Raw genomic sequence first — 25,565 nt, 5'->3', positions numbered from 1 at the left:
GCGGAACTGGTGTTAGCGGGGGCGAATATGAAGATGTGGAAAGGTCTGTCGTAGTTCGAGGAGTTCATTCCGGTCGAGAAGCTGGACGACTTTAAGGCTGGATTGTCGGATGCCAGGGTCTTGGCCCAGGGTCTGCTGGAGGCCGCGGCTCATCACGTTGACACTTCGGGTCGGGGCCTTATGCTTGGGGTTGATACCTCTCGGCAGGCTTGGTTGCACCCCAACAAGTTCTTAAAGAAGGTGCAGAACAAAGAGTTGGACCTGTTGTTTGACGGTAAGGAGCTTTTTCATTCCTCGACGGATGTAGAGCTCACCAAAACGAAGGACAGCACCCAGATAGGCAAGTCCTTGTCCGTCCTGGTTAAAATTCCTTTTAGGAACCAGAGACCGTTGTCGCAAAGCCGGCCATCCTCTGGCTACAGGGGGATTCTCGATCGGAAATCCCGCAGAGTGGATACCCCTTTGGGAAATTCCTGGCAAAGGCAGCAACAGACTTGGTTTTTCTCCCGCTCCTCAGCCTCCTCCTCGGGTTCAGGTGGTAACACCACTGAAAATCCTGCCAAACGAGGGTTCTCCGTGCTCACACGAGACCCAGTGGGAGGACGCATCGCGTCTCATTGGGAGGCGTGGCAGACCATCACCGAGGACCGGTGGGTCTTGTCAGTCGCTCGGGCGGGTTCCGCTTACCCTTACCCCATACCCCACCTTTCAACCCTCCTTTCCAGCAGTCGGGGTTGTCCTTCCTAAAAGCCGAGGTTCAGAAACTGCTGGACCTCAGAGCTGTTGAACACGTTCCCCTAGGGGACCGATGGGAGGGCTTCTACCCCGACTGTTTACGGTGCCCAAACCCAACCAGGCTGGCCTACGCACCATGCTAGACCTTTCCCAGTTCAATCTTTTCCTACTCCAAGAGAAATTCAAGATGATCACGCCCGGCCCGATACGGTCCTCTTTGCAGATGGGTGATTGGCTCAGCGTGGTGGACTTTCAGGATGCATACATGCATATTCTGATCTGGAATCCACACAGGAGATATCTCAGTTTCTCTGTGGGAGAGGAGCACTTCAAGTTTCGAGTGCTTCCTTTTGGCCTCAGCTCAGCGCCGTGTGTCTTTACAAAGGTGATGTCGGTGATTGCGGCCTATCTTCGTCTGCAGGGAATCCATGTGTCATGATTCCTACCCCCAGGCATCCGGACCAAGCCCATCCGCCCCGGGAGCAGGCATCTAGACATTTAGTAAAACCTCAGCAGCCCCGGCTAGGGGCTATCTGCGTTCAGTCCTGGCGCCTTAGGTGCCAGGCTCATGGTAGAGATCAGTCCTGGCGCCTAAGACGCCTGGCTCATAGTCATTACTTACCTCAGGCAGACCATGCTGCAAATGACTCCAATCCAACATGAAGCCTGAAAGGGACTATTTTTCTATAGGGACTATTTTTTACTCGGGTGTGGTTCTAGGGACTTCTTACCTGGGACTACTTTTGAGGCTATTTAAACCACGCCCGACCAGCAACACACGCTTCGCGTTATTCTGCATCCAGAAGCGTAACGCTCACTGTGCCTGCAGCCTGCATCCACTCTTCTGCCACGCCTGCCTCGAATCCGGAGCTCCTAAAACAAAGAGGAAAGAAAGGCACAAGGTTAGAAAACGAACTTATTTCTATTCCACACCTGATTCTGGATCCATCTCGTCTCAGGACCTGTAAAGAACATCATTTCTGCACGCGCCGTACCTCCAGCTGCAGCGCCGCGCCATACTCACCAGTCTTCACAGCATCCTTCGGGTCAGCGCTGCCTCCATCATTTCTTCGCCGAACTTCGGCACCTAGGAGACAAAAGAAAACCACAAGGTGAGCCGAGGGAACCAACAAATATAATTCTTACCACCATAGACTTACCTGATTTACCACCGGAGGCATCCTTTTGTGACTCTCCATATTTTCACGTGCCGCATTTGTAAAGAGAGACAAAACAATACGTTTTCCACGTGCAAAATTTACCGGACAGCGCCGGGTAATAAAGACTCTTACCAGAGCGCCACCAGCTGCCACAAGAGCTTTTTTTCACGAGCCAACTGCAAGACAAGAAAGGAAGGGGGGAACAAGAGTGAACATCGGGCATATTGAATTCTAAGAACTTAATACTTGTCCTCACCAGGAACCTCAGAGTCAATACTCTCCGGAACTCTCCCGAGCCTTCAAACCAGTGAAGTAACTGGAATCGACGCGCCCCTGCAAATCCACGCAGGATGGAGAGCTCATCTTTCAAGAATATAAGGTGAGATTGCTGTGAGGGCATTTCGGAGGTGATTAGTTGGGGAGGACTGTGGGGGTGCCATCACTTGAATCCACAAGTGGCTAAATCCATCTCTCCACTTGCAGGAGAATATTTCTACGTGTTAAGCAGACAAGATTAGAAGGGCAGATCCAGTCGGTCATCGCTGCACTACGCATCACGTGGGTGGAGACCACAGCTGTCCGGGTCCGACCTATGCCCCTGTGGGAGCCAGGTGAGCATAACACCATGTGTATCTGTATTTGGACGACTGGCTCTTACGCAGCCCTTGCCCGTTGAAAGCCGCGTGCAATCTTCAGTTTCTCCTCCAGCTCCTGTTCCATCTCGGGCTGTCGGTGAACTGGTGGAAATCTTCCATGACGGTCTCTCCGGACTTGATTTTCTTGGGTTTTCGCTGGAACACGATCGACTGCAGAGTTTACCTGGCTGGGGACAGAATGGCGGTTCTGTGGGTCACGTGTCAGATGTTTGCGCAGTCAGAGAGCATGTCGGCCTGGTGGTTCCAGAGGTTTCTGGGCCTCATGGCCTCGTGTGTTTTGGCTCTACCTCTCGCTCGTCTCAAGATGAGGCGGACTCAGATGGCTCTTCAGAGTTCTTGGCGTCAGGCTGTGGATCCGGACTCCAAGTTGATATTGATTCCGGCTTTCATGAGAGCGGACCTGGAGTGGTGGTCGTCTCTCAGCAACCTCTCGGTGGGTGCAGGTTTTCAGGACCCAGCCCCGATGGTGACGGTCACGACAGACTCCTCCCTTCTGGGGTGGGGTGCGACGTTGGATCTTCTTCAGGTCTCGGACCTTTGATCGCCTCAGACAAGTTCCTCCACATAAATATGGAGCTCCTGGCAATTTTCCTAGTGCTCAAGGCGTTCAGACCGATCATTGCCAACAAGGTGGTCCGTATCCGCACGGACAATGTGGTGTCAATGTATTATATCAACAAGCAAGGGGGCACCAAGTCTCCCCCGCTCGTGGACCTGTCCATCCAGATTTGGGAGTGGGCAGTTCTTCGTGGTGTCTGGCTGGTAGCAGTACACATTCCGGGCCAGCTGAACGTCATGCCAGATGCCCTCAGTTGGCGGTCAATGGTCAGCTACGAGTGGGAACTGAAGGCAGAGATCCTCTCATGGATTTTCCTGCATTGGGGCACTCCGGAGGTGGACCTCTTCGCAACAGCGGCAAACAAGAAACTTCCTCTGTATGCCTCCAGAAATGGTCTGGAAGCCTCCTCTCTGGGGGATGCGCTCGAGATTCCTTGGCACAACATGAGGGCCTATGCTTTCCTGCCTCTGATTCATCAGACGATTTGCTAGCTGAAGAACACAGTGAACTGTTCTCTTCTGCCGTGGTGGCTGGCCAGGCTCTGGTTCTCAGAACTTCAACACCTGTCGGTGTGTGCACCGATCAGGCTGCCGGTGACTCCCGAACTTCTTCACCAGGGGGCTCAACAGCTGTGGCACCCCTCCCCACAATCGTTCAGCTTGGCGGCATGGTGCCTGAGTTCAGGTCTTTAGAACATCTCAACCTGTCTGCTGATAACATGCACATTATTCAGGCAGCCAGGAAACCTTCAACTAGGTCTCAGTATAGAAGCAAATGACTTAGATTCTGTTATTGGTGCTTGGACAAACCGCTGGACCTAAGGGTGGCTATGATTGACACTGTGCTGTCCTTCATATCCTACCTAGCAGAGTCGGGCATTCACGTTCTGTCATGCAGAACTATCTTTCGGCGGTATCCGCCTACCTGTCTATGGACCAATGCTCTTACTCTCTGTCTAATCCAGTGGTTAAGAGACATTTCGCGGGTGTGACTTGCCTTTATCCCCCGGTTCACAAACCGCAATCGGCGTGGGATCTGAATGTGGTCCTTAAGGCGTTGTGCCATAAACCGTTCGAACCAATGGCCACGGTGGACCTCAAGCAACTTTCGTGGAAGGTGTCTTTTCTGGTTGCCATTACTTCAGCAAGGCGTGTGAGTGAGCTCCAAGCTTTGTCGGTGGAGCATTCCTTCTTGGTTTTCCACAAGGATAAGGTGGTCCTGCAGACAAACCCTTCTTTCCTGCCGAAGGTGGTCTCTGATTTCCATCTGAACCAGTCAATCTCACTGCCAGTCTTTTTTTCTGAACCCTGCTTCAGAAGCGGAAAGGGTTCTGCATTGTTTGGATGTTATAAGGGCTCTTAAGTTCTATCTAGACAGAACATCCGATTTTAGGAGCTCTTCTCAACTGTTGGTAACCTTTGGTAATCCACAAGGTAAACAGGCCTCTAAGGCAACTATCTCCAGATGGATCGCTGCCTGTATTACGGAGTCTTACACTGTCCAAGGACTGCAGCCTCCTAAAGTTATTCATGCACACCTGGTGCGGGGCATGGCAGCCGTAGTTGCCTTTCAAAAATATGTCCCCTAGGAGGCCATCGCAAAGGCGGCTACTTGGGCATCCCCATCGGCCTTTTGTAAACATTGTCTAGACCTGAGCTCCAGATCTGATGCTCAGTTTAGCCAGGCTGTGCTGAAGAACCTTTTTCAGTAAGGAGTTTTTCCATCCACCCGTAGTTCCTGTGAGGAGTGCTTGGGAATCTCCCATAAGTATGGAGGAAAGAAGACGGGACGTAGGAGTATAACCAGGTTACTCACCGTAGTGACCACCTTACTCCTAGTCCATAGTCCCCTTTCCTCCATACGCCCGCCTGCCGTCGCCTCTAATAAGGTTCCTCTGTTATTGCTTAAAGGTCTCTGACCTGGCAATAGAAAATGCACCGGGCAGAGCCGAGATGGCCGGGGTTACGGCCGTGTACTGTACCCCACGTAGAAAGAGAGGAAGGACGAAAAAAAAATTGCCAAATTTTTGATGCTTTTATAAAATGCTCCTGTCCCATCCAACAGGTCGGAGGAATGTCCCATAAGTATGGAGGAAAGGGGACTATGGACTAGGAGTAAGGTGGTCACTATGGTGAGTAATCTGGCTAAACACACGCTTCATGGGTCGGATAACCAAGAAGGTAGGTGGCAGTGCTGGAGTTTGCTTTGCCTGAGGGGTAGAGAGGGTGACCTGGGAGGAAAGGAGACAGTGATCACTCCAAGAGAGAGGAGTGGTGAGTGGGATTGAAAGGGGAATGTCCTGGTCATCGGGCTAAGGACGCAAATATTAAAGGGCCACATACACAGGGGCCTCGGATGGACACAGTCCTGGTGCCTTTGGCACCAGGCTCATGAATAGCAATAAGCAAGAACATTTATTTCGGACAAGAATGCTTTTATTTTGGACATAACACCTCATTTTGGGTGCAAGGTGCATTTAACATGGGAACTTCCATCACTAAAGCAACCCCACGTGTACTCTTGGGTGTGGCTGCTGCTGCTATTGGGCTTCCTTGCACGTGCTGACGCTTTAGGAGTTGCAGGGTGTGGCAGGCAAGCCAGGCCTAGTGGGCGTGTCCATGATCGCAGCTATATAAGCTGCTCCAATCCCTGTAGCAGACGCTTCTCGTTATTCTGCACTTCCATGCAGCGTAACGCTCACCGCCGCTTGGAATTAAATTTACCTTTGGAAATCCTGTTTCCTGCTTTCATACTTACCAACTGGGGAACCTGCTCTCACCTGTGCGCGTCTTCGGTGATCCTAACATTCTTCTCCAAATCTTCCGGAACGCTGACATCTTCATCCTGGCATCGCAGCTCATCTTCAAATCTTCTGGACCGCTAAAATCTTCATCTTGGCACCGCAATACGACGCGCTTCGCCAGCGACAGCAGCACCTGCAAGTAAAAACGAAAGGCAAGGTTAGACACTTAAAAGACATTAAAAGATATTCAGTTTAAGGTCGCGCTACCACCGAACCTCGCGCTTTGCCTTAAACCATCACTCAACTGTTGTCGGACATTGCGATTTCAACCATCTTCTTCCCGGCCGCGTTCCGCTCCCCCACAGCTGCTTTTGAGTTGCATTTCCATCGATTGGGAAGAAAACAGAAGAGAAAACGTTATTGAGGAATTAACAGCAATATTGAGAGCAATAATCCCAAGACAGAAAACGAGAAGAAGCAAAGAGAAAACGGAAAGAGAAAGAGACAAGAGGAGAAGCATAGTCGCAGCTGGACTGGACTATTAATTACCAGGGATCAGTGAAGGAACTAGATCCCATCGACAAGTGCACCTGCCAGAAGTAGCAGGACAGAGAGCTTACCATCAGTAATTAACAGGAGCAGTGTACCAATTGCCGCTGCTCACAGCTTATCCGCAGAGGGAAAGACCGGACCTGGGTGGTCTAACTCCTGGGAGGGCTGCAACCGTAGCCCAACGCCTCTTCGGAGACCAAGTGAGCGTAACAGGGAAGGTCTGAAGAGATCGGAACATCCAGAGTGTGCCCTGCAGAGTGAGTCGGGCCAGAGGTGAGAATAGAGAGTGAGAGAGAGTGACAGAGGTCAGAAAAGAGTCCAGAGGAAGGACAGGAAGCATCCAGGTGGATGTTAAACTCTCCAAGAAGGAGGAGTTGAGTGGTCGAGACCAGGAGGGAGGAGGAGAGGTCCATCCACTCAGAGGAAGGAGGAGATCTGACCAGGTGGCCGATAGATGCTTTTCACAGTAAAGTAATGGCCAGGAGAGAGAGCCTGCAAACCAGGCATTCGAAAGATAAGTAGGCCTGCGTAGGAATGACAGAGGCAGGAACCCACTCAGGGAAGATCAGGGCTACACACCCTCTGCAATAGTTGGATCTTGGTGCAGAGAGGATCTTTTTGCCATCAGGGAGGAGAGTGTCAAAGCTTGGGACAGAGCTGGCCTTGAACCATGTCTCAGTGAGACTGAGTACATCGAGGTCAAGCTCCTCCAGGAGGCGGCAGATGTCAGAGGAGTGTTTGACAGCTGAGTGAGAGTTCAGAGGTGCAATATGGAGAAGGTTGCCATCCTTGAAAGACTTCGGGGAGGGGTACAAATCAGAGGTACCCCCTGCGGAGTTGTACAAGAAACCCGATGGTGGGAGGGGGGGTATAGTAGAGTAAGGAGGACAAGGCAAGGTAGCCAAGGAGGAGACAGCAGGGTGAGGCAAGAAAGCCAAAGAAGGGAGAGAAGGGACCGCAGGAGAAGAAAGGAAATTGATGAGGCGCGGGAAGCGTCTATCAAAGAGGAGAAGGTTGGCCTGAGGGCCTTGAACTAAGACGGCGCCATTCAGGTGAACATTAATGATGACCTTAGAGGAGTGGAAGGAGTCCAGGATGGCCTCTCACTGGGTGCCACCATTAATTGGAGAAGAAGAGAAAGGAGAGAGCACAGAGACCATAGGTAGAGTCCAAAGGTCTGGCGAGGGAACGATAAAGAGGAAGTCGGTGTGGGTTTGCCTGGAGGAAGCACTGGCATAGGTATCAGCAATAGGGAGGCCTGGGTTGGAGACCCGGATGTCCTTTTAAAACTTCTTCCTACCAGATTTAGTGAGGAGAGTGGGATAGCCAATAGAGAAGCAGTTAGAAAAGATAGGAGAGACAGAGAGCACCATTGAGTAGGAAGGGGAGAGGAGAAAGGAGGAAGGGTGTGGAGGAGGGGGCGGGTAGAACACTAGGGAACGACAAACGGTCGGGCGCAAGCAGACAAATACTTTAGCATTAACAAACCATTTGTATATATATATATATCCAAGTGCATGCTTCTTGGTTGAGGTTAAATCACAACAGGTGGTTAGCCTTTCAATGTTTTAGAAGTTGATAGAACAAACACTGCTATATTTACAAATCTATATTTGATGTTTAAGCGCTACGTAAAATCTTACAAATTAAATGCATGGCCTTGTCTACATAGCTAGAGCTGCAAATAAAAACATGATGCAATACACCACTTACAACTGTATTAAAAAAAACCATGCAATGTATATATTACACAAAATATCTTTAGAATGTATCATAAATCATTTAGCATATAGTGAGTCATCCCCAGAACCTGTAAAAAAACAATGGGTTGCTGTTTGTCAGACACCCATGACAGCTACTCTCCAGAACCCTTGATAAATCAAAAGAACTTTGCTCGAAGGGCCCCAGACATTCCTTGGGCCCTTTGAATCAAAGACAAAGATAACCCATTGATGAATCAAAACAATGCTTCACACTCCGTAGCACAGATTCTGGAGATCAGAACCACTATTTGTAGCACCCCGTGATTGATATCTTGTATATCTGGTGTATAAGCCCTTGCAATAACGAAGCAATGGGCACCATCACCCTCTCTATAGATTGTGCTTGCGGATAGCGACAGGGTCTAAATACCCAGTTTTTTCCTCAGTACATTTCCATAACACCTGTTGCTGGTGCTCCTTAAACTAGCCCAAAAGCCATTCCTCATTGTCGATGGCAACCCCAGGCTTTTGTGACTTGGAGCCCCCTAAGAACCAGCAAATGGCACATTACACAAAATCTTGCCGCAAAGATCCATTCTCAATGATTGCGTGAACCCATCAGACACATCCATGGATAGCCCTAGATCCATTCCTCCATGCCTTGATATATGCGAGAATGCACAATCTGTGCTACATGGCATCAGCGGCCACCAGTTGCAGAAGGCCCTCTTGCCACACACAGTGCGTAAATAACTCAATGAGCTTTATGGTTTGTTGGTCCACCAAATACCATTTTAGGGTCCTCAAAACATTCAGCTCTGCATGCTGTTTTTCCAGAAGCAGGCTGCTGCAAAGTCCAGTTGTTGAAAGACATTTCTATGAAAAACATTTAAAAAATATACAATCAGCATAACACATCTTTTACACATTAAAGAGCTTTTTTCAATATTCGGCATCTGAAACCCCCTCTTAAAACCTTGTAAAACAATCAAGCACACCTTGAGCTTTTATAATACACTGATTCTTGACACCCTTAAAAATGTCAAACACTTTGTACAAAATAAATTGCGGTGCCAGTGTTTCAACCACCCGTGTGATCTGTGACATATAGGCAAAACCCTAATTATTCTATAAAACGCAGTAAAAGTTAAAAACATTTTTTTAATTGATATCACATTTCTACCTCACCACTGTAATTTCAAATGATAACACTCTGATTCACCCTGCACATGAATCCTGAGTCCAAAGTCTAAATTAAATTAATACAACGAATTTGCAGAGCTTGCATGAAATATATTTTCTGCACCTATATTTAATTCAGATCGCTCCCATGTGGCAGACTATTCTCTATCAACACTACATTTGTTATAAAATAAAGCCCTGGGTGTAACATTCTCCATTCATGTGTGCTTGCTTTAAGCAAACTTTGCTATGGTTATAAAAAAGGCCAGGGCTATCAACTTTGTCAATGCTTTTTCTTGTAAACTGTGTTCATACAAGGTCCAACCCTTCATGCATTTGTAATATTGTTTAAATAAACATTTTCATATCCTTGTATGACAAACAAAACTGACTGCAGTTTTTTCCACAAATAGTCCTATTCTCCCATGTGCAATCTGCCACTTGACAAGCCCTATATGTCCTGTGTACACTTTCACAGGCTACAAAGCGAAGTGCACAGTTACACGCCTAAATGCTTAGCCATTAAAACAAAGTTTAAATAATTGTATACATATTGGTTTTAAAATTGCAATTTAAAACCTGTAGCAATATTGTCTGCAGCTCCTCTAAACACCCCTTGACTAAATAGTGCTGCGCAGCAAAACACCATTAATGTTTTCACATTTTTACATGCGGTTTGCAACTTTAAAACTGTGACATTATTGTGTATTCAATTAGAAGATATTTCACACTTACAAACACATCTACACATTATCCTAGCCAAATGGCAAAGTCAGAAAACACAGCTGTTTATTTTAAAAGTAAATGCCTTCATACCCCTGTGCAAGGCTGCAAAAAGATTTGTAAAAAAAACATAACAAATTCTAAATGTCCCCAGCTGCTCTTAGCCTCTAAAATATAACCATACAATTCTTTAAAACATAATACCACACATTACATCTTAACTTATTGTTCTTTCTGAAGATATTCCTTCTAAAGGCGGGTGCCTCATCTCACCCACGGGTTTCAGATAACAGAGTCCCAATTATCCACAGCGCAGGGGAGCTGTTCTGTTCTTGATGGTCGTGCAGATTAAGATAGCTCCGTCCCCAAGTACCACACGGGTAGAAAGTAAATCACTACCAGTGCAATCTTTGAGGCCACAAGTGTAGAGTGCCGTCAGTCTGGAAACAGGAACACCGGAAGGACCCCCTGACCACTGCAAGGCAATAAATGATTAGATCAAAACAGTAGCAATGGACAACAATGCAAGGTAACAATGAAAACATGCCAGAGGGCTTACCCAAAATGTGGTGGCAAGACAGCCTTGGGTGAATAGCGAAAGCAGGAGGGGCCGGTGGCAGGAGCAGGTGGGCAAGGTTCAAGCAGCACTCAGGATGGAAAAACACCTGAACCAAAACATGTAGTACAACGGATGATCCGTGAGCAATCCGGTAAACAGTCCGATGTCAGAAGCCTGAAGGTAACCCAAAGTCAAGAGTTCCAGAATCCAAATAGCAGAGCTAAAGGTTGTAATACCAGAAGACAACAGTTCAACTTAACTCCAGGGGAAAAAACACAGCAATCCTTAGAACGTTCCGTGGTCAATGAAGTTCAAGATATCCGAAAAAGTCTAAACGCTGTACAGTACTCCAACGAAGCAGCTGTGAAGCGTTCCTTCCGCGTTTCCCCGATCCTTTTGACTGCGTGGAATAGTCACATGACGTGAGTCACAGGGGAAACGTGAGAACCGCGTCACGTGACCCGCGATGTGGACGGAAGCAGTTGCTGGCGTTTGGTCATGTGACATGAGGTTCTCCGTGCGCCCATGGAATAGCGCTGCCTCCGTGCTCCCGTGGACTAGCGCTGCCCAGGAGACAAACGCCATGGCAGATGCCAATGCAGGAAGGGCCGTAAGAATCCTGGGTTGCCTGTTAGGCATCTCCCCAGTCTGGTGAGTGGTTGCCGCCGAGTGCGTGCGTGGTTGCGGGGACTGCAGGAAACTCGACGGGGGACAGGTGCAGGGCCAGGAGGAATGGTACTAGATGTGGATCTGGGAGACGTGGATCTGGGAGACGTGACAGGAGCAGAAGCAGCTCCCAGGCTTCTCCTGAGGTTCCAAAACGATATTTTTGGCTGGTGTCCAAAGTCTGCTTTGGAAGACCAAAAGTTACTCACACCCGTACTATTGTCTTATCCGCTGCCTCCAACCGACATATTTTGCAAAAAGGTATGACTCTGCCCTCTGTATAATCGATATCCAGAAACCTAAAACTGTTCATCATTTCAAGGAAGAAATATGGTCTACATAACACTTTGTTAATGAGTGCGCGCACACCCAGGCCCTACGTGCTTTTTGCAAAGTCCCTGTTTCAACATTGCTTCACCCTGCAACCTGGCTGACAACAGAAAACCGTGTGAATGTTTACCCGGTCACATCTGATGGCAGCTTCACAGATAAAAACGCTGCCTAATTACGAGTTTGGCAGTAAATGGTAAAGTTGACGGTAGCTCGTAGTGCCAACGTTACCACTACGCCAAATTACGGGTTTCAGCATGAAGTGGAGAATGTGCCTCCAGGAAAATCCTGAAGGTAAATCCTCCAACTCACAGCCAAAAAAATAGGCAGAATCGGCGGAATTATCATGACATAAATTCTGCAGAATTTCAGCCAGACCATTTGGCAATAAAGGTAATTTGTTTGAGCGGTATTCCGGCAGATTTACTGCCGGGATACCGCCCAACTCGTAATGAGGCCAACTGTCTGAGCTGTTATGTATAATAACCCTGCCAGCCACATGTATGCAAGTATTCATTCAATAGACACATTGTTTTTAAAATGACAAACATGTCATGTGTTTTTAAAGACCAGACACCATTTGTTCCAGGCCCATGCATGCCATTTGTAATGTCTTCATTTACTGCAGCAAGCATTCTCCAGATCTATTAGTTTCAACTTATGTCTAGACGTTGTGAATCCAGCCATTGGGCTGTCATTTTGTTTATAACTGCATATGGACTGTGTTTTGCAGCCAACAAACATTGCCCAGCACCAGACCTCCACTCTTTTTAAAATAGCAAACTGGTCTTGCTGGCGAGCATGCACAAAATTCTGTTATTATGAAATTAAAGGAGGTATAAAATGGGCATAAATGGGTGACATTGGGGCGTGGAATGGGACACTTGCCCATGCTCTTTTAGTTCTACTGGTGCAACATGGAAAGTGGGGACTCTGACTTTTGTAGTTTAGTTATTGATCCAACATAGACAGTGGCTGCTCTCGAAGCCATCGGCGCCTTCGGGAATTTTTTCTCAGAATTTGCCGATGGAGTACCCAGACATTGTGGATTCTCCAGGAAAGGCTACCTTGAAGTCGGGGAGGCCGGTTTTGGCCTCCGGGCCCTCTTCTGTCCCCAGACTGGGGTTTCAACCCCCTCTGGATGATATTTTTGAAGAAGGGGAAAGGTCTGAGGTTGCAGAAACTGGTGACCTTGGTGAGCCGATTTATTTATTTATTTATTTTTTCCGGGGGACAGTCCGTTAAAGGAGTTAAGACAGACCCTCCATGATGCAATTGGACTGGACACTTCCCCAGAAGTGGAGTTTGGTAGACCTGAGCCTAGGGCTCATGCAGAGTCTTCTTATAGGAAACTCATGGCACGAGTCTCTTGAGTATCTGGGCTGGTCTAGTCCTCCGGACGACTTTGTGCAAGATGATCTGACGGACATCTTGGATCAAGGTCCGTCCTCTGACCCTGTGTTGCCATTTCATTCTACCTTGAAGAAAAGGGTGGCAGCTGCTTGACAGTCCCTGGAATCTCTTCCGGCTGTCAATAAAAATCTTTCTAAAAAATACCACTCTTCCATTAGCGACCCCAGCTATTTGTCTACTCGCCCCACTCCTGAGAGTTTGGTGGTTCAGGCGGCTACGGCCACCGCGAGGCAGGTGGCGTACCCTACCATCCCTCCGGATAGGGACGACAAGCGCTTCGACGGTTGAGCACGGAAGGTGTTTTCTGCTGGGAGCATGGACTTGGAATCGGCCAACTCCACGTGTGCCTTGGCAAGGTTTCCAAGGTCTTGTGTTGCTTTTGCGGCTGAGCGTATTTCCGAGGGCGAAGACAGGGATGGTTTCCTTGCTATCGTGCAGGATGGCAAGGATTCCATGTGTGAGGCTCTTCAGTCAGGTTTGGATACGGCTGACAGTGTGAGCCAGTCCATGGCTGCGAGCACCGTTAAACGCAGATTTGCGTGGTTGCGGAAGTCGGGATTTGCTCCAGATGTACAGGCGAGTCTTCTAAACATGCCCTTTGATGGCGCTCATTTATTTGGCAGCAAGGCTGTCGAGAGCCTTGAGAGTTTGCAGACCTCAAAAGCTGCGGCGAAGTCTTTAAGCGCCGCGGTGCTTCAACCTCTGCCTTTTCATCCTAGGGACAAAAGTGGAGGGGAGGTTCCTTTCGTTTCTACTATTCCTTTGGTAGAACGAGAGGGGCCGCAAGTCAAAGGAGCCAGCGAATAAAAAGTACCCGTGGTGGTCGGAGAATCATGGTGCCAAAGCCCCTCAGGCCTCTTTGCTTTCAGGCACTGCCGCAGCCGCTTCCAAACAATCATGAGGCCATGTCCCATGGTTCGCCGGTTGGGGGCAGACTATCTCAGCATCTCGAAGAATGGCGGGCCATTACTTCAGATGCATGGGTTTTGGATTCCATAGCCCAAAGCTACTGCCTTCCCTTTCTTCAGCCGCCTCACGACAATCCACTGGGGAAACACTCTTTGAGGAGTCTGGATCCGCTCCTTGTGCAGGAAATCTTGTCCCTGCTGGATAAAAGGTGCCATAGAACTGGTGCCTGTATCGGAGAGGAACAAGGGATAGTATTCCCCTTATTTTTTGATTTCAAAGAAAGACGGGCGATTGAGACCCATCATGGTCTTGCGTTGGTTGAACAAACTTCTCAGGAAGGACAAGTTCAAGATGGTCACTCTTTCTCAAGTCCTCCAGGCCCTTCAACTTCAGGATTGGTTGGTGTCTCTGGACCTCAAGGATGCTTACTTTCATGTGCCGATTCATCCCGCGCACAGAAAGTACCTGAGGATTGCGGCTGGTGACTCGCACTTTCAGTTTCAGGTCCTGCTGTTCGGATTGACCTCCGCCCGAGGGTCTTCACCAAGCTCATGGTGGTGGTGGCAGTGTACCTCAGGAGAGGGGGGATTCATGTTTAGCCCTACCTGGACGACTGGCTGATCTGGGTGCGCTCCCCCGAGCTAGCTTTGGATCATCTCGGTGTCACCTGCCGCAACCTCCACATGCTGGGCTTCTCCCTGAATTTAAAGAAGTCACACCTGACACCTTCCCAACAGCTCCAGTACATCAGGGCTGTGTTCGACACGTCCTTGGGGGAAGTGTTCGCCCCCCAAGGTAAGGGCTCATCACATTGTACAGATGGTGGACAAGTTTCAAAGTGCCCAGAGTCTCCCAGCTTTCGAGTTCTTAAGGTTGCTCGGCCTTATGGCTTCCTGCATTTTTCTGGTGCCAGAGGCCAGGCTGCGGATGAGATCCGTGCAATGGATCCTCTAGATGCAGTGGTCGCAGTTCTCCGGAAGGATGACAGATCCTGTTCAGATCCCACGCTCGGTCTCCGAGGACCTTCTGTGGTGGATGAACGAAGGGAACCTGATGAAGTGAGAACCGTTTTGTCAACTGTGTGTGGAGGTGACAGTAGTGATGGACGCTTCCCTCGCAGGATGGGGCGCTCATGCCAACAACTCGACCGCCAGCGGTCTTGGTCTCCGTCGGAGTCCAGACTGCACATCATTCTGTTTGAGCTGCGAGCCATCAGGATGGCCCTGAAGGCTTTTCTGCCCTCGGTGCAGTGAAGAGTGTCTTGGTCATGATGGACAACACAGTGGCCATGCATTACCTCAACAAAAAGGGGGGGGGCTGTGCAGAGAGGCAATGCAGCTATGGTTCTGGGCCATCCAGCAGGAAATTTCGATATCAGCAGTACATCTGGCCGGCGACGAAAATACGGTGGTGGACGCTCTGAGCAGGCGTAGCACAGTCTCTCACGAGTGGGAGTTGGCTCAGGAAGTCCTTCAGGAGACCTTCGCCCTTTGGGGAACCCCACCAGTGTATCTCTTCGCCACCATTGTCAACCGGAACTGCAAGAGATTCTGCTCAAGGGAATTTCCTCCAAGAGGATCCTTAGGAGACGCATCCTTGGTCATTCCCACTGCTGTACACGTTTGCTCCAGTCCCCGTCATTCCTCAAGTGTTGCGGAGGTTATGGAGGTTTGGTTCCTGCATGATCCTCATTGCTCTGGATTGGGCCAGGAGAGCGTGGGACCTGGACCCTCTGGAAATGTCCATCTGCTCTCGCGCAAGGGGGGGTAGGAGCAGTGGGGGTTGGGTGAGGAGGCAGTTGGAAGGGTGGGGGGGTGGGAGGGGTGGTTCAGGTTGTCCATCCAGAGGTTAAGACTCTCAACCTTCATGCTTGGTATCTGAAAGGTTGAGGTATAAGGATCGGGACCCCCTGGATGACGTGATGGAGGTGTTGCTTTCGGCCAGGCGGCCTGCAACAAAATCCCTATATCGTTGCCGTTGGCGTAAATTCTGCGACTGGTGCAGGGATCACAATGTTAATCCTTTTCAGTGCTCCATTCTTATGGTTTTGTCTTTCTTGCTTTCTTTGGCCCACAGGGGCCTTCAAGTGGGTACCATTAAAGATTACCTGGCGGGGCTGTCTATCTTTAAGCGCTCGTCTGAAGAATGATCTTACTTTAAGATTCCCTTTCATTTCTCAGTTTCTTAAAGGACAGACTAATGTATTCCTGCCGTCTCCTTTCCAGGTGCCGGTTTGGGATTTGGTTTTGAGATTTCTCATGGGTGCTCCGTTTGAACCTTTGCACTCTTGTCTTTTGAGATTACTGTCCTTCGAGACTGTGTTCTTGGTTGCGGTTACTTCCACTCGCAGAGTGTGTGAAATGCAGGCACTTTCAGCTAAGCCACCCTTTCCTGTGTTTCACAAGGACAGGGTTGTACTGTAAGTACATCCTTTGCTTCTACCTAAGGTAGTCTCTGAATAGCATTTGAGTCAAAAGGTGGTTCTTCCATCTTTCTACCCTCCTCATCCTGGTAAGGAAGAGGAGCGACTCCATCGGTTAGATCCTAGGAGAGCTCTTAGCTTTTACATCTCTAGGATGTCCAGGGTCGGTGGATGATCAACTCTTCGTAGGATATGCTGGACACCGATTGGGCCAGGCTGTTACCAAACAGACCTTGTCCAGGTGGATTATCCTTACCATGAAGGAGTGTTACTGGTTGGTGGGTAAGACCCTCCGGAAGGGTTGAGAGCTCATTCCACTAGGGGCGTGGCTACTTCAACCGCCGTCCAGCGGGGTGTTCCTATTAGGAATATTTGTGATGCCGCTACTTGGGCTTCAATCCATACATTTGTAAAGCATTTCCTGGATACAATCCATGGTCGGTATGTGGCCTTTGGGAAGGCGGTTCTTTATTCCGCAATCTAATTGGGTATTCTAAATTCTTTTCCCTTCTCCATTTACTGGTACTGCTTTGGGAGTCTGTCAAAGATGTGGAATGTGTTGGAGGATACAATCCATTCGAAGAACAAGATATTTACCAACTGGTAACGTTCTTTCGACTGGATGTTCCTCCAACGCATTCCACACCACCCTCCCAGCCTGCCCCTCAGGAGAATTCCCTATGCGATTGCAGCTTCCATTTCCGCAAGGCTGAATGCAGTCCAGCAGGCATCTGAATGGTGTCCCAACAAGGCTGAAACATGTCTTGGGATGCTTGTGGTCTCGTGCAGAAGGGATGTGACCTAGCAGTTCGGGCTGGACTACCCCTTTGGGGGTGGGACCAAGCCTGATTTGCATATGGTCTTTCACCTTTTGTAATGGCTTGGCAGGCAAAGAACGATGGTCTTGAGGGTTGCCCAGAGTGATGCCAGAGGTTAAGATTCAGTCTAAACCTTCCAGCCATCACCTTTTGTTTTGCAAATGTTCTGAGGGGGAAAAACTTAAACTGAGGCTACGGGAGCCGTGCGTCCTATTTAGAACATCCTGTGACGTCGTCCTCGACGGAGGCCCTCGAAGGACATGGACCAGACGCCATCGATTCATCCGTCGAAAAAGTTTCCAAAGTACACAGCTGTGGACATTAGATGTCAAAGATGTGGAATGTGTTGGAGGAACATCCAGTTGAAAGAATGTTACCAGTTGGTAAGTAACTTGTTCTACTTGCATGTCCAAGCCCTGGGTGAAGGCAGGTGTACAAACACAGCAGCATTTACAGGCATACTGTATAGATATTTTCAGTCTGCATGCACAATCGTTGTCTTGCCAGTAAGCCAATAGATGCTAGGATGGATGTACAGGTGCAAGAGTCCCTTCGTACTGCAAACAATAAAAATGTGCAATGATCCTTATTCAATAAAGTTTCTGAATATCTGTAGGTTTGTTTCTTTGTACAGATCTGATCACTGTGAACTGACACAAGGGCATAGGAATAGGTACACTATTCTGGGATAACACACACTACTAATTTAGCCTTAATATGTTCAGTGTTACTGCACATAGAGATCACTTTATAATTGTTGGGGACATAGTCTAGTGGGAACAAAAAGCCACTCATCCTATTTTCTGGTGGATATAGGTTTCCTTCCTTGCTACATTAATACAGATCCAATTTTATATTGGTGAATGTTTATGCCCAAGTGTGTCCTAATAGAACCCTGAGTCTCTAGCACTAATTTCAGGTAATGTATATAATGATTGACCGCTCACCAAAGCTCCTACTCTGCTCTTGTTTCAGTGGATTTTGGGGTGAGTGCTCAGCTGGACCGAACTGTTGGCAGAAGGAACACTTTCATCGGTACGCCGTACTGGATGGCACCTGAAGTAATTGCATGTGATGAGAACCCAGATGCCACCTACGATTACAGGGTTTGTTACCTGTTCACTTTATATTTTTCATTGACCTGTGTCACCTTTTAATAGCATACACCTGGTAATTTAGTGAAGCACATTCTATTTATTCTGCAATTGCCCTATGGACATATATATAAATATATACTGATGTGTCCAGTCCCCTTTCCAGTACTGTTAAATTTGGCAGTGAAAAATTGAGATTCCCTTTTAAATGTAGCTCAGCGCAGATGCGGAGGGGTTGGGGGCTGGCGCGGCCCTGGGTGTGGATCCTGCGAGCACTTGTTTCCTGCCTCTGACCCCCCATGCGCTCTGTCTTGAGTGCCTGGGGCCTGGCCAATGCATGCGCGGCTTGCGGCACTCTTGGTCACCTGGCATTGAAGAATCGGTTGTCACCTTGGAGGGAGATCATCCATGCTTCTCCTTCCGGTTATCTTAAAGAGTTTGTCTCCAAGACCCAACGTCGGTAGGCCCTTTGTTAAGTACGGCTCCTCAGCACAGAGACTCCTTCCCACGGGTTTCCACAGGCAAAGGTACCTTGGATTCTGGTACTGGCAGACCTGAGGCCATTAAGGCTACCGGCTCTCAAGCCTAGCGGCCTGGGGGCTCTTCCGGGCGATCTATTGCCAATCATGAGGTCGTCAAGGCTTCCGGCTCCCAAGCCGCGGGACTCTGGGGCTCTACTGGGCAGTCCATGGAGATGCGATCAAGTTCATCCTCGTTGGCCCCAGGGGCAAAGGATCATCATGTTCTACCCTCAAGAGTCAGTCCTTAGTACGATCCAACTCTGTGGCTGAGGGCACACAGCCTAGCCATCTCCGAGGTCGTGAGCTAGGGTGATTCGACTAACGGTCAGCAGGCTGAGGGCTGAAGGCCTACCAAAGCTATCTCTGAGGTTGACGCTTCAGGTTCGAGGGCCAAGCCGTGTCCTATCATCCCTCAGTCAGCACAGTGCCTTTGTGCCCTCCTGCCCAGGGTGTGCACAAGGCCCCAAGATAGGCACGCAGCAGTGCCTGCTAGTCCATTTGCCATCTTGGATTCGGATCAGGGCCTACCCGGTCCGTCAGCCATTGAGTGGGCCATGCAAGAAGGTTCTAATCCCCTTCCCTCGGGAAGCAGCGACAGACTTTATGGTACAAGTAGCTTGTCTTTCCAGGGATACATCTACCCATTGCAGCCTCAGGCGCCACAGCGATTCAATAAGGAACGGAGGACCGGCGCTGCTGAGGGCTGCCTCCCTCGAGATCCAGCAGCATGCGAGGACTGCTTCTTCAAGCGCTTCCTCCTACTCATGCGTTTCCTGCAGATGACTGGGCCCCTCAAGGATATAGTCAAGGAGGTGATCCTGCCGCTGATGCCTCCTAGGATCCACCTCTGGGCCCTCCGCTGGTTCTTCTGGGACTGGCAGTGCCATTGCTTGTCTCTCCTCCAGACCAGCCATTACCGGTTATCCAGACCCCTCCTCCTCCTGTACCACCAATGCCTCCCCCTCAGCAGCCTTTCGATCTGTCTTCAGGTCCAGATCAGAGGGGGACCCCACCAGCACCTGTGTCCCAGGGCTCAGACTGCCCTCTGTCTGGGGAAAAAGATGGGGGGGGGGTCCTTTCTTGGGCTTCCGCCAGCCAGAGGAGGCCCCCTAGGAGTTGGGAGTGCTAGCAGAGATTATGGGCAAGCGCACCACTAGCCGTTCAGGCATTCCGCTCCAGAAGGATGTCCTGCAGTTGGCAAGAAAAGTCTGGGAGAAGCCCAGGGCCAACGCCCAGATGAACACTTGTGTACAATCGCATTTTATAAATGCCACATCATATCCTATCATAACAATAATAATAATAATAATAATAATAATAATAATAATAATTTGGCATTTATATAGCGCTACGAACCCTCAGGTATCTGAGCGCTGCTTATTATTAACCACGGTGTGTGGTGCTCATTTATCGACCTCGGAAGGATGAAAGGCTGAGTTTGGCCCCGCCGGGATTCGAACCTGCGTTAGCAGGCTCTGCACCGATGTCAAAGCGAGCGCTCTTCTCGCTGTGCCACTTGACCGGCTTATACAAGAAATTAGACCGCACATTCAGGCTAGTGGATGGAGAGCCTGTCATCCAGGCCTCCCAACCCCACCCGCATCCTCACTCTTCAGTGATAGCTGCGGCCTTGCTGTATTCTAATCCATTGTCTTATTCCTCTTCGGGAGCCACCTCCAATTAATTGTCCAAGGAGGTCCTTGAGTCTTTTGGCAAACGGTGCTACTTCGTCTTAGGGCTTCATTTGCAGCAAGCTAATGCTGACGCCCTACTAGCCAGAGCAAACCAGAAGCTGTGGCGAGAGCTTGAGGAGTTTGTGCCTTATCTCCTTCTGGAGAGGCATGCCTCCTTCAAGGCCATCCTGGCGGACGCCCGGGCGGTTGCACAGGACCTCATGGATTCTTTGGTCTCCCACATGGACACAGCCAGCAGAGGACTGAGCCTGGGGCTCGAGATGAGACAGACGGCGTGGATGCATGGCACCAGGTTTTCGTCCAATGTGCAAGAGCGGATCCTGGATCTTCCCTTCGAGGACTCAGATCTTTTTCATTTGTCTACCGATGGCGAGTCAACAAAGAAGACCTCTACACAAACCGGCAAGTCCTTGCCATCCTGACTAAGCCAGGGCAGAAGTCATTCCCTCCGTCTCAGGGCAGGACCGACTTCCAACCGTGAGCTTTCACCGGCTTCAAGGGGTTGCGGGACCGCAGTGCACGTAGACCTGGCAGGTCACCCAGTGACCACAGGAGGAAGCAGCATATGACTTTGCTTGTTTTTTCCGCTCCCTCTCCTCCGCTCCTGCCTCAGATGCCAAGAAGCAGTGACCGGCTGGCTCTCTTTCAGGACAGCTGGAAGCGTTATTTCAAGAGTCCTTGGATCCTTTCTATAGTGTCCATGGGCTTCAGTCTTCCTCTTCCTCTTCCTTTCCCTCTACTATCCTCTCCACCTCTACGTCGGATAGGATCCCGCCCCTTTTACAGTAGTGGTGGAATTGGTTCCTCAGTCAGACATGGGCAGGATTTTTGCATAACTCAAGAACAACCAGGCTGGCCTGGACCTGTCGTTTATCAACCTGTCTTTACTGCTCGAATGCTTCAAGATCATTACTCCCATGCACATAGCAGAGTCTCTGTGCGCAGCGGACTGGATGTGTTCCCTAGCCCTCAAGGATGCGTACCTTCATGTCCCCATCTACCAGCCGCATCGGAAACCTCTGCGTTTCACGATTATGTTGTGCCACTTCCAGTACAAGGTGCTGCCTTTCGGCCTTAATTTGGTTACTCGTTAGTTCACGAAGCTGATGAATGCAATGGCTGGTCACCTCTACCTGGTGGGCCACCACCTATACCCTTACCTGGATGATTGGCTGGTCAGGGGCAGCTCGGCCAAGGGGACGATGCACTTCTGCCTGCGACTGGAAGACGTTCTTCACCGGCTGTGCTTTTCCCTCAACCGATGGAAGTCGCACCTTATTCCTGCCCAGGTTTTGGCCTTCCTTGGAGTGCGCTGGGATACGGCCGTGCTGCAGGTGTTCCTCACGCCTAAGAGGCTCCTTTCCCTCTACCCCGAGAGGCTGCTTTCCCTCCACAAGGCGATCAGGCACTTTCTGGCCAGCTCAACCACCTCGTCATGGTGATTCCAGCTCCTCCTTGGATGATGAGATGCCTCCAGCTCCACCTGGTGGACAGTTGGGACCAGGAGATGGGGTTACAGTCAGACAGGATCCCAATACTCCTGCTCCTCCTCCCGCACCTTCACTGGTGTTTGATGGACGGCAATGTGGCAGTGGGAGCCCCCGTTAACCGGCTGTAGCCAACTCTGGTGGTGACGATCGAAGCAGTAGTGATTTGGGAATAGGCCCCTTACGGAAGGGATTCGGATTTCAGCGGTCTACCTCTTGTGGGACTGTAATGCGGAAGTGGACCAGCTCAGTCGCTTTTCAGCACCTACGATTGGGAGTTATACATGAACTCCCTGTTGCCCCTGTCCCAGAGATGGGGGTTTCCGGAATCTGGACTATTTTGCATCTCCTCTGAATTCTAAGTGCCCCCACTTTGCCTCTTGGGCTGGTCGGGGTCGGAGGTCTCCAGGGGACGAGTTCCAGCTCTTCTGGCACAGCTGCAGGTGCTATGTGTGTCCTCCTCCACCATTGCTCCAGCGAGCCCTCTGCAAGTTCAGGATGTCAGTGGGCTGCAGCCTCGTCCAGATCGCCCCACACTGGCCATTGAGTGCTTGGTTCTCGGATCTACTACAGTTGTGCTCTCAGGGACCGACCCACCTTCCCTTCCAGCTGAAACTCCATTAGGCTCAGTTCTCTGAGGACATCTTTCATGAGGATCTCTACGCGGCCCCAGTACTAAAGCAAGTGGACAATATTCTGCCACAGGGCTTGCAGCAAGGTGCTTGACCATCTTACCTGTTCCCTGGATGATATGCTGCCGTTTTCCGCACATCTGGCTCGTTCCAGCGTTCAAGTCGACACCTGCCGCACCTATCCGGCGGTCATTGGAGCCTACAGGAATTCCCCAGGGCATGTTTTTTCAGCGGCCAACGAAGTGGTTACGGCCCACCTCAATGGGTTGTGGAGGCTTTTTCCTCCGATGCAGAGGCCTCATCCGGTTTGGGACCTCAACATGGTTCTTCGGGGCCTTGCAGCGTAGGCCATTTGAGCAGATGGCCTTCGGAGGACATCAGGCTGGTTACACTAAAGACAGTTTTGCTGGTGGCGCTTACTTCGGCGTGCAAGGTCTGCGAGCTGCAGGCTCTGTCTTCATGCAAGCCTTTCACTACCTTTCACAGTGACAATGTCATCTTGCGCACTCATCCGAATTTCTTGACCAAGGTGGTCACGCCATTCCATTTTAATCAGGAAATATCTCTGCCGGTGTTCTTCCCAAACCCGCATTTGGATCCTGAAGGGGCTTTGCATTCCTTGGACCTCAGGAGGGTCCTCAAGTTCTACCTCACTTGACAAAATCTTTCAGGAAGTATGAGGCATTGTTCATCACGTTTGGGGGCAACATATCCCGGCACCCGGGCTTCCAAAGCTTCTATCGCCCATTGGATGGTCCAGACCATTTCGGAGGCATATACAGCCATGGGCAAACCGGTTCCTGAGGGGATTCATGCCCATGCGGTCAGAGCTAAGGCCACGGCCGTCACTGTTCATAGACATGCTTCCTGGGATGTCGTCAGCAAGGTGGCTACTTGGGCCACTCCGTCTGCGTTCTGTAAGCACTATTCCCTGGATACCAGCTGCAGGTGAGATGCAGATTTTTGGCCCTCGCGATCGTGGCACGCTACGACAGGGAGCTGTGGTTTAAGATCGCTCCCTTGTTGGACTTCCTCCCGGACGACAAGAGGGCTGAGGCCTTAGAAATCCTACAGGAAGGAGAAGTGGCGTCAGACCACGCCATTACGGTGGCCACGGACAGATGGGCAACAGCGTTTGCCTTCACCGGCGCGGTTGGCTCAAGGCCACTGACTTCCGCCAGTACGTACAGACCGTACGTACTGCTTCCCGAGGGAAGGGGATTAGAACCTTCTTGCATGGCCCACTCAATGGCTGACGGACCGGGTAGGCCCTGATCCGAATCCAAGATGGTACAGACCAGGGTTCTGGACATGCCTTTCGATGGGAACAACCTGTTCGGCAAGACGGTGGACGAGTCACTGCAGACCATCAAGGCGGACACTGAGACGGCTCGGGCCTTGGGTGTTCTTCAACAATGACGGCCGTCCTTTCGGAACTCCAGAGGCAAGTAAGGTGCCTCCAAAGGATTCGACGGTGGTTCCTCGTACCACCAAGCGGCCCGCTCCTCGTCGCAGGAGGCCTACAGAGGATGCGGCAAGACAGGAGAATCCCATCGTCGCCAAGGCCGCAAGGCCGCAACGAAACCGAATTGAACCGGCTGTGGCGTCGTGCCCCCACCTGAGCACCCCTCGTGGGAGGCCGGCTGGCAAAATTCGTCAGCGTGTGGGAGTCCGTCTCCACCGACTGTTGGGTGCTGGATGCCCTGGCCCACGTGCACACTCTGGAATTTCAAAAGAGGTGTCCCCGTATTCCACCCGTGGCCAAGAAGGAAAACCACGTCCCTCAACTGCTGCTGGAGGTACGGGCGATGCTAAGAAAGAGTGCCTTCGAGCTCGTCCCAAAGAGGCTCCGGAGTGTACTCGCAATACTTCCTCGTCCAGAAGAAGACCGGCGATTGGCGACCCATCCTGGAACTTTGTCGTCTAAACAAGTACATCAAGTCCCAGAAGTTCTGGATGGTCACCCTCCAGCACGTGCTGGGACAGCTGGAGGAAGGCGACTTCCTATCGTCGCTGGACTTGGAGGATGCCTACTTCCACATCCCCATTCTAAAAGGACATCAAAAATTCTTGCGATTTGTAGTCCAAGGACAACACTATTAGTTCAAGTCCCCTCCCTTTCGATTGAAGTCGGCGCAGAGGGTGTTCACCAAGTGCCTAGCACCAGTGGCGGCCCGGGTGCGCCTGCAGGGGATCCACGTCTACCGCTACCTGGACGATTGGCTCATCCGAGCAAAGTCAAGAGAACTCGCCGTCGATCACACAGCGAGGACCGTCCAACTGCTCACGGATCTGGGATTCTCAGTCAAATTCGCAAAATCCCACTTGGTACCGTTGCAAGGCGGCCTGCTCCTGGGCGCCAGGCTCGACACAGTGGCGCGATTGGCTTCACCGTCGGAGGAAAGGACGAAGGCCATCCTGTGCAAGGTACAGCGCCTATTGACCTTAGAGGCGGCCAGGGTGAGGTCCATCAAGTCCCTACTCGGCATGATGTCCTCTTGCATCTACCTCGTGCGCCTATGCAGGCTGCAGATGCAACCACTGCAAGAGTTCCTCGATGCCCGTTGGATGCAAGCGGCAGGCAGCTTCGAAGACAGGATCTCACTCAATGGGACTTTCCGCCAAGCAATCCGGTGGTGGGGCACCCGCGCGCATCTTGTGGCGGGCATGGACTTCCAGACTCCGGCACATCAGGAAACGGTGATGACGGATGTCTCCCTGGTGGGATGGGGAATGTACACTGGAGATCTCCACACAAGATGCCTTTGGCTCCTGGAGGAGAGGTCACTACACATCGATGTCCTGGAGCTCCGAGCCGTGTCCTGGGCACTCAGGTCGTTCCTTCCTTCCCTCAAGGGCAAGGTGGTGAGGGTCTTCACCGACAACACCACAACGATGTTCTACATCCGGAAGCAGGGGTCACCTGATCCCCAGCCCTATCCAAGGAAGGCAGGATCTGTGGCACTGGGCCGTCGCCCAAGGGATGTTTCTGGTACCCTTCCATCTG

The 25,565-nt window shown here is 50.5% G+C and overlaps 1 protein-coding gene across 8 annotated transcripts in view; it reads left to right on the top strand.

Moving 5' to 3' along the window:
• The window catches only part of MINK1 (misshapen like kinase 1), a 2,066,166-nt gene that overhangs the window by 976,363 nt on the left and 1,064,238 nt on the right, over window positions 1-25,565 (top strand). For all 8 annotated transcript variants that reach the window (XM_069644001.1, XM_069644014.1, XM_069644008.1 and 5 more), the window contains exon 7: window positions 18,106-18,236. In XM_069644001.1, the coding sequence (XP_069500102.1) occupies window positions 18,106-18,236 (131 nt within the window). The remainder of the gene's footprint in view (window positions 1-18,105; window positions 18,237-25,565) is intronic.

Source organism: Ambystoma mexicanum, chromosome 1p, assembly GCF_040938575.1.
Source record: "Ambystoma mexicanum isolate Mex_15411 chromosome 1p, UKY_AmexF1_1, whole genome shotgun sequence".
Taxonomy (NCBI): Eukaryota; Metazoa; Chordata; class Amphibia; order Caudata; family Ambystomatidae; genus Ambystoma; species Ambystoma mexicanum.
The sequence above is the reverse complement of the archived record's forward strand: the minus strand, read 5'-3'. Positions and strand labels throughout refer to the sequence as shown.